This window comes from Portunus trituberculatus, chromosome 38 (assembly GCF_017591435.1).
Source record: "Portunus trituberculatus isolate SZX2019 chromosome 38, ASM1759143v1, whole genome shotgun sequence".
In the NCBI taxonomy this organism is placed as follows: Eukaryota; Metazoa; Arthropoda; class Malacostraca; order Decapoda; family Portunidae; genus Portunus; species Portunus trituberculatus.
This window is the reverse complement of record NC_059292.1, coordinates 30,434,043-30,444,042: the sequence shown is the minus strand read 5'-3', so window position 1 is coordinate 30,444,042 and position 10,000 is coordinate 30,434,043. Positions and strand designations below refer to the sequence as shown.

Here is a 10,000-nt window from a genome sequence, read left to right as displayed (position 1 = left end):
TAGTATTGCGCTGAAAGAAAGAAATTGATCGATTGTTCTTTTTCAAACACACACGGATCAAATCTACAATTGTATGGCGAATCATTTTACTGAGAGTGATGCAGTTTGCTACAATACATGAGAAGGAATTATTTAGGTTAGTCAACGTTGCTTTTGTTTTAAATAGCAACTTGGTATTTGGCTTGTTTCTCTCTCTCTCTCTCTCTCTCTCTCTCTCTCTCTCTCTCTCTCTCTCTCTCTCTCTCTCTCTCTCTCTCTCTCTCTTTCTTTCTCTCTCTCAATGTTCTATGAAATATTATAACACCTGACAAGCACAGACAGCCTTGCGAGGCTTTTAACCACAGGACCTCTTTGTTCACGAAGGTTCCTGCACAAGGGAAGCGAACGCTGCGTTACAAGGCTCAGGCAGGTCGCGCGTCAAGGAGTTCAAGCTGCGTCCATCAGTAAGATGTACTGCTCTGCGGGGTCGCGACGCAGGAAGGGAACGGACGAAGACAAACATAGAAAGATTTTTTTTCTCTTCTCCAGGTTTCAGAGTCCATAATAACTTCTTGTAGCATCTTAGTTTAAAACATGTCCCTGTGATAAGACTTGACGTCAGGGCTCCTCCATGCCAGGGCCTTATCATGTGCGTCGTCCGTTGGTCGGGCGGCGAGTCCCCGCGATATCCATCAGCTTGCTCTCAACAAGCCTCATCCTTCAGCCGGACACCCACACGCCGGCATCGACCTCAGGCGGGGCGTGCCGTCCTCAGGTTCCCTGCTTCCCCCAATGGGCACGTGCCACACGCCGAACCCGCCGCTATTGGAAGGCGTAAATCAACTACTTTGCATTTCAGTTCATGGATCGGGTTGAGGATAAATCATGCTTAAGAATAGAATGACATGACATGGTCGCAGTCGATGCACATGCATTCGAACGATGGCTGGACCCCGTTTTCCCGCCACTCCCCCTCCAGAACAAAGAACCGCCGCCATTACATCATCTGTGGCTGTCATCTCGCTCCTCCTTCTTCATTTTCTACCTGCCCACGATAGGTAGACTCCGCCCTATGTTCACATATCGTTAGTCAAGGTGGCCAGCAGGGTTTTTGTGGCCATCATGTTTTGGCGGTGTATGGCCGAGTCAGACTTCAGCTTGATGGAGTCGTGTCCCTGGGAGCCCTTCCACCTGCCTGCTCCTGCATCCTACTTAGTTCTCCAGTAGATTATATTTAGATTATCATTGGCTATTTATGCACCGTTGGTTTAGTTAAGCACAGAGTGATACATCTCGGCTTTACATGTGGGCCTCATGGGGCATACGTGGTGATCTTGAGTGCTGAGGTGTTGTCTTCATGTCGAAGCGGGTGAGAGAATAATCTGCGGCCTTGATCCTCATCTGAAGAGCTGCACAGAGGCCACTATGGGAAGATGAATGACGAACATGAACATGACTCTCCAGGATTTGCAGTAACATGAAACTAAACTTAATAAATGCATTAATTTGGCGATAATATTTCTCCCACAAATACATGGAATAAAGGAACATTTCCTAAAGTAACATGAACGGGGAACAAGTATTGAGTTTCGAGCAAAACCAACCCAGAGCATCTAAGGAGTGCGACTAAACTCAACCAAAAGAACGAAACAATCATTAAATATTACAAAAATAACAAAGAAACGGCTCGTATCCATCCAGCTCGGCCCTGGAGCGGTGGTAGGGTCTCCTTCGCCACGGCTCCGTCTCACCCCGCAGATGGATGTCTCTTGTCAGACACTGATGAGGAAAGAGATGGGGGTGCCTGGCCACTTTGAGACGTTGTAAATGTGAAAGAACTCCCATCAACTTCTTGCTCAGACCTCGGCACTTTTTTCACATTGTATGAAAGTTGGTGTGCCTTGCAAAGGTATCAGTCTCATGTGGTGATTAGAAAGTTCGTCAGGCCTCCAATATTGTGGAGCAATATGAACCATTAGCGCGGCGAGACAAGGATGTCTGAGGCGCCGCGAATAACACTGATCACAATTATTAAAGCGGTGCTGGAGACAAGACACGGAGTTCCCTTGACACTAAGAAATTATAGACGAAAAGAAGCACACCCAAAAATATGGAAAACATTCGAATGGTGATGTTCAAAAAGGATAAGTGAGATCTGTGACGTCCTAATCATGTTTCACTTCCAAACATAAAGAATAAAACCTACATTTTAAGCTCAGTACAAAAGTCTTCAGGTAACTTACAACACACACACACACACACACACACACACACACACACACACACACACACACACACACACACACACACACACACACACTCAAATAGCTATGCAATCTTAGAGATGGATGGACTCGTGCAACACACTCACGTACTGGAATCTATTAGGTAAATGAATGCGAAAAAAAAAGAAGCAGACTCTCGTTGAAAGAAGAGGGCGGTAAGAGGACAATGACTCTTAAACACTAGGAAGAGGTATGGAGAGTCGGCGGCGGCGCGGTGATGTGGCCGCTACATAATGGCAGGTATTGTGATGGAGATGACGAACAGGCGCCGGGTATGCGGTGTTTTGATGGACGGTCTTGGCTACGACCTTAAGGGGGAAGTCTGGGTTGTTCTCTCGCCAGGGTATTCGACGCTCTTGTGAAGGGGAGAGGGAGGGAAGGAAGGGAAGGTGTGCTGCTGAGTGAGAGTTGAGGGTTAGGGAGGTCCAGAGGTGCTCAGGAGTGAAGGGTGCCGGTGATGGGGGGCGGAAATGGCGGTGGTATGGTGATGGGGAGAGGAGGGGACAGCGAGGCCAGAAGTGGAGGGCTCCGTTGTGTGGGATGGGAAGGGAAGTTGTGGGCACAGTGTACCATGAAAAATACGTAAATAATCCATGGGGAGCGGGCAACAAAGGCGTGGGTGTGATTGTGAGGCTTCCAAGTAAGACACTGAGTAAAGATGCAAATCTATTAGGGAAGTTTTTCCTTTTTTTATGCAAGGTCAATACCGAAGGGCAATAGAAGAAAATTATATAAAAAATGTTAACTTAATGCCAGGACTCACAAAGAATTCAAATAGAATAATTCAGTAAAGGAGCATAAATATTTTCAAACATCCTTTTTGAATGAATTCAAGTCATAAGATGGAGGAATTACAAAAGTAGGCAGAGAATTCCAGATTTTATGAGATGAGAGTAATGACAACAGCAGCATCCTTCAGCGGTATAATCTCCGCAAAAACCAAACTCTTACTAAGGATCTTATAATCCGCAGATGTCGACGTGGGCGGTGAAGGCCGCGGAGTGGACGATGGGGCAAGTGAAGGGTCACCACTGAGGCCGCCCTCGCCCTCCAGCACAACAGGAGGCGGCGAGGCGCCATCTCTCGCGCCACAGCCGCCGGCATCGCCCGTCAAACCGAGGATCTGGTCTCTAGCGGACATGGCATCCTCCTCGTCGTCACCCACTTCACCGTCTTCTACCCTGGCGGGAGCGGTGGGCAAGATGAGCGTCCATCGACCATTACACCTGGAGGCCTCGCCCTACGCTCGCCCGTTGCCCATGGCCCCCCGGCTCCCCACGCCCCAGGAGGCACTACTTCAAGTCTACGCCAAGTCCCTCGGCCTGGCTCCCCACCACGCCCACTCCTTCCCCGCCCTCCCATCCGGCTTAAATGGACTCGGGTCACATTTGTCTCCTCCTGGGCTGGAGGCTCCGCTGCCAGCGACCCTGGCGGTGCCCCCATACAGCACCGCCAGCCTGCAGTCGCCAATTGTGAGCAGACCGGTGGCAACGCGCCCCCTGCCGCCTGTATCGCCGTCATCCTTGAACCACACGCTCCCCGGTGGAGCCAAAATCACACCAGCACCACCACCCACCCACCGGCCCGAGGGTTAACCTCCCTTGCAGCATTGTGACCTGCTTCCCCACACTTGGTGACGTGTAGCCCTATAATTACCGGTGGCCACAATGTTGGTCAAGCTTTAAGTGTGTCAAGATAATAAACCTACGAAGAAAATAATCAGCCGCAGAAAGTTTGAACACTGCTAATTCAAAATGGACGCGTTTTAGTGAACTGGTGTGAAAAAGAGGCGCCTGTGGTGTTGAGCGATAAGCGGTGGATTAGGGAAAAGGAAGAGCGATAGATGATATATCTCTCAAACATATGAACGCTTCAAAAAAAAAAAAAAGCGAGGACACCGTATGTTACCTAGACACTCTTAATACTAAACTAGCAATGTAACAAATATCGTAGCATATCATTTTTAGTGGAGATGTAAATGAAAACAACTTAGAGACCTTTTAAGGAGGTGTAGAAAGGGAGACCAGCAGCTAAAAGGAGTAGGAGGAGGAGGAGTAAGGGAGAGGAACTACTAAACTTTTAAAAGAAAAGTGATGAGCGAGAGAAATGACGTTCCCCAACGAAGCGCTGAGTTCTCCCTTTCTGGCACGGACTAGCAAGACATTTCATCGCCACCAAGAGAGTCATGAGATAAGACTCTTGGCATGACGAACGTGAGTGTGGTGACGTGAAAGTGACACAAGGGGTAGTAGTGGTGGTGGTGGTTGTGGTGGCAAAGGTGACGCCCCACCAGACCCCACCACACCAGCATGCCCGTCTGCTCCCCATCGTCCCAGCCACGGCCTCTCATCTCCCGTGGCCGTGGCTTCGTGTAGTCTGTAGTCGTCCTATACTTTTGTCTGCCAAAGTCATGACAGTGTGCCCTGCGTCTGTCTGTTCGTGTTACGCCCGCCCGGTGTCCGTGGTCCAGGGAGGTGTTCTGCCCATTTGTACCGTGTGTATAGAGTCGCCTGGTGTCTCCCGCCATCATCAGCTGTTAGCAACACATCATGTTATATGTTAATGTTTCAACAGCAATGTGTTCATATACTATACGAGTTTGGTGAAAAGCGAACTAAATAAATTTTCATTTCTTACGATAATTTTTGGATTCATCTGTTAATGATTTGGTCTGACTTGTTCCTTTTTACTTTGTTAACCAAAAACAAATTTTTAGATAGAAAATGAGAACCTTTTTTTTATTTATTTATCTATTACTTTTTAGCTCGGTCATTTTCCTCGAAACAATGAACAAGTGCTGATATAGTTACATTTCCAATTACATCCAATTTCTGTGTGTGTATATATATATATATATATATATATATATATATATATATATATATATATATATATATATATATATATATATATATATATATATATATATATATATATATATATATATACACACACACACACATATATACAGACAGGCACATATTGTGTGTGTGTGGCGGGCGGGTACTGTGGCGCCGCTGCCTCGCGCTGTGGCCGCCGCGTAACTTAACACGTCCCCGCAACTCGGACATAAGCGATCCTTTAATTAAAGTGGTCCTAGACATGAACGGGTTCCAAGTGACCCTATCTCCGTCTCACGTTACGGCACGTCACTATTCCAGTTCCGTCATTGGGCGGCACGGCGGACCAACCAAAGGTCACCTGAGCGTCACGGCACACCGGCCTCGAGGTCACAAGCTACAGCTCCGCCTGCTGTTCCGACGGAAAACTTGTATTGTGTTTACGTACATTTTTTCTTTTACATAATTATTTCCGATCATTCTTAGGTTTCTGTTATATAACTTACCGAGTTGTTATATATTTATACCTTAGTCTTTATAAAATAAAGATTAGTACAATTATAACTTCCTGAAATTGTAGATACTTCCGGCTCGTGTGCATACTTGTAATACTCTCTCTCTCTCTCTCTCTCTCTCTCTCTCTCTCTCTCTCTATCTATCTATCTATCTATCTATCTATCTATCTATCTCTCAAACACACACACACACACACACACACACACACACACACACACACACACACACACACACACACACACACACACACACACACACACACACACACACACACACACACACACACACACACACACACACACACACACACACACACACACACACACACACACACACATTTTTATGATCCCTACAATCCACCAAGCCAGATTTTATTCCCTAAATTGTCGGTTCACCCGAAATGAATTCCCTCCGTTGTAAAATGAACCATAAATCCGAATTCATTAAGCTGGGCGGCACCAGCGGCCAGCCACCCCTGCATTTGCTGTCCGATTTCATACGATTTGTAAAATTTTATTGATGGTGAATCTGACATAATCACAGCGACATGTAATTATCAGGGGAATTACCGTAAAATGGCCGCTTCGACATTAGCGCGCCTGATTACAACGCGGGGCGGGGGAAAAAAAACGGTAGAGGATATTTCTTTTTTACTTTGAACATTCACCAATTAATGATTTGAAATTATACTAGCAGTGGTGGTCAGTCCTGCATGCCAGCCCTGTAGAAAAACCTAAATTAACTTGTATTCTGGTACAGACCGGGTTAATAATGTTTGTCTCTTTCTGTGTCTGCCTTCTCTTCCTCCTCCTCCTCCTCCTCCTCCTCCTCCTCTTTCTTTCTTTCTTTGTCGGCATGATGGTGGATTTATATATTTGTATATGGATCATAATTAAATACTCTCTCTCTCTCTCTCTCTCTCTTTCTGTATAGCTAGTAAGACGACTTTTTTATACATATATTTTACCGGAGCTTCACAAAGACAACGCTCTGCAAGGAACTCGTGAGAGCACCGAGGTGAGCAGTTCGGGTCCTCCCTCAAAGGTGCTTACGGGTCATTGAGAAGGTATGATGCAGGGGACGCGTGATCCTGTCCACCTGGCTGACCGGCTACCTGACTGCTGCTGCTGCTTCGAGACCTGTGGTGTTCGCTGGTGACACACGAAGCCATCGCGTCTGTAGATATACTAAATACACCTACCTATACATACAGTACTATACCACCTGATGTTGGTCATACGGTATACTTTATCTTGTTATGGTTAATTATTCGTTCTCTCCACCAACAAGGTACAGGAATGATTTCAACGTTTTGTACTTTCCTTATTTGTTTCATATGTCTCGTTATGTTTTGAAAATTGATTACTTCCATAGTCTTTTTAATTCCATATCACACATTCACTAACTTGCATTTTGAATCGTTTTCGTTAAGAAAATGCGCCTTTTATTCCAATTAAAAGGTACAATTTTCTTGTAGTAGGAATGGATAAGAACGCGTCAAACCTTGTGAGTACGTGGCGAGAAGGCCTACTTTCATTATCACTTTTATATCGTACATAAATAGAGGAAAAGTTCTTTGCTGTTCAAGTTTTATTTAATGTGATACTGAGCGTTAGGTGTAGCCCGCCGCGTGGCCGCTCCCTCCACCGGCCTCAGCAAAGTCATATTGACTCTTCATAATTTAGACTATTGTAATAAACATATTTCCAATCTAAACATATGTGTTGTTTCATAATAAAATGTTTATAGAACCATTGTTTCTCACTGTTCTGTACTCCTTCCTCCACTAAATACTTAATCTTGGCGTTTCTCCACAGGTGTTACTATCTATTTATTGTACTATATTATACAAACATGTTTAAACCACTCTCACACCTGCACATCGTGGTTCACTGGGTTCAAGTTCACATCTATACAGTAAGTACTTCTATTTATTCTAGTTAAAAAATTATCTTAACTCTTAACGTTACATACCAGCTATCATTTAAATCACACGAACCTTGATCCTTACAAAAATACACCTCTTCCCCTACTCACATTCTACTCCCATTCTTTCCTCTCTACCTATTGTTGCGCCTCACTTTTCCCGTAATCTTCTCACACACACACTCATTCATCTTCCTGTCACGCGCTAAGTCTTTTTTTCTATACAAGTGGTATCTCCTCGTCACCACACCCATCCCTCCTCCTTCCCCTCACCTGCGTGTGTGTCTCTGTCGTCATTGGCACGGGGAGGGAAAGAGAGAGAGAGAGGAGACGGAGAGAGAGTGGGGGAAGGTGGGAGTGAGGATGAGGGGAAGAAGCCAGAGAGCCAGACGGGGCGTGCCACTGCTCTTGGTCGCTAATCCTGGCAGTAAATAAGCCGACCACCTGATCTCCTAGATAGTGGCTCAGGCGGTGCCAGTATCAGGGAGGGTGAGAAGAAGAGCGACGTATTATATGGAGGGTAACGGAGGGAGGGAAGGTGTGAAATAGGTGTGACGCGGCTGGGAGTGGGATAGAGGAGAGAGAGAGAGAGAGAGAGAGAGAGAGAGAGAGAGAGAGAGAGAGAGAGAGAGAGAGAGAGAGAGAGAGAGAGAGAGAGAGAGAGAGAGAGAGAGAGAGAGAGAGAGAGGGGAGGGAGAAGAGGAGACAACAAATAAACACACACACAGGTAGGTACAAACAGAGGAGAATAATCATATGAAGTTCAAATTTCCTCTATGCATCATACTTACTGATTACAAGAATCAATATTTGCGTCTGAAAAAGGGAAATAGTGTAGTAAAATAAGTATTGTGTGTGTGTGTGTTTCACTGTTTGATCTGCTGCAGTCTCTGACGAGACAGCCAGACGTTACCCTACGGAACGAGCTCAGAGCTCATTATTTCCGATCTTCGGATAGGCCTGAGACCAGGCACACACCACACACCGGGACAACAAGGTCACAACTCCTCGATTTACATCCCGTACCTACTCACTGCTAGGTGAACAGGGGCTACACGTGAAAAGAGACACACCCAAATATCTCCACCTGGCCGGGGAATCGAACCCCGGTCCTCTGGCTTGTGAAGCCAGCGCTCTAACCACTGAGCTACCGGGCTGTGTGTGTGTGTGTGTGTGTGTGTGTGTGAGTTAGTGTGTGCGCAGAGTACGTAAGTGAAGTGCATGTGAAGTGTGCGATAGACACAACCCAATAACAAACTAATATCGAGGAGAGATAAGTAGAAGAGCAGATGACGGAACGATCAAAGAGAAAGAGGGAGAGGGAAAAGGAACCCAAAAAAAAAAAAAAAAAAAGAAAGCGAAAAAAAAAGAAAGAAAACAAAATAACCACAAAGGGAGGAGTGGAAGCAAAGAACGTGAAGAGGGAACGAAAGAAGGGGAGAGAGATGGAGAGAGAGAGAGAGAGAGAGGAGTGGATGGGAATGAGGGATGAGATGAGCAGTAGGGGTGTCGGGAAGAGGGGTGATGGGGTGTAGAGGTGTAGCGTCAACACACAAGGTGACAATGTAGGGCTGCTTCTGTTGTAATCTACCGTAGAACATGACACGAAACCTTTGAAATGTCCTCCTCTTCCTCTTCCTTCTCCTCCTCCTTCTCCTCCTCCTCCAGGTTTTCCCTCTCCCCTCTTCACCTGACACCTGTTCTCCCCACTTACGGACTCCCTCAAAACTAACATTTTCTTGACCTTTTGTTTTCCAGGTCTTGTGTGTTTTTTCTAATGGTCCAAAGGGATGATAGACGTGAAGGTAGAGTAAGGGGAGAATAAAGGCTTGTTTTCTCTCGGCTCTGTGTATTTATGTATGTTTAGTTTATTGTGTGGGGGTTTTTGCGTGGCTGGAAGGTTGGTAGACTATCGCGCCCACCTGTGTATATTTGTGTGTACTTAGTTTATGGTGTACGTGTGTGGGGGGACTGTGCATGGTGCCCACCTGTGTGTATATTTGTGTGTGCTTAGTCTATTGTGCAGTGTGTGTGTGTGTGTGTGTGTGTGTGTGTGTGTGTGTGTGTGTGTGTGTGTGTGTGTGTTAACGGCCATGTATACTTGGATAAGTGGATGGTTGCTCTCATAGGCTTATATATATCTTTACACTTAACATATTGTATACGGTGGTGGTGGTGGTGTGTGTGTGTGTGTGTGTGTGTGTGTGTGTGTGTGTAAGCTCGCGTCAGCGGCGCGTAGCTAAGTGGACGGCTGCGTTCATCTGTCTATATATGTGTATGCTCAACATAGTGTGTGTGTGTGTGTGTGTGTGTGTGTGTGTGTGTGTGTGTGTGTGTGTGTGTGTGTGTGTGTGTGTGTGTGTGTGTGTGTGTGTGTGTGTGTGTGTGTGTGTGTGTGTGTGTGTGTGTGTGTGTGTGTTTAAGTTTTACACAGAGAGACCAGTCCAATACAGT

At 46.0% G+C, this 10,000-nt stretch overlaps 1 protein-coding gene across 2 annotated transcripts in view; it reads left to right on the top strand.

The window, feature by feature from the left end:
- LOC123514784 (putative iroquois-class homeodomain protein irx-1) overlaps nt 1–4,222 on the top strand; it is a 112,928-nt gene extending 108,706 nt beyond the window's left edge. For both annotated transcript variants that reach the window (XM_045272948.1, XM_045272949.1), the window contains exon 7: nt 3,237–4,222. In XM_045272948.1, the coding sequence (XP_045128883.1) occupies nt 3,237–3,859 (623 nt within the window). In that variant the 3' untranslated portion in view covers nt 3,860–4,222. The remainder of the gene's footprint in view (nt 1–3,236) is intronic.
- Nucleotides 4,223–10,000: the final 5,778 nt, after the last annotated feature.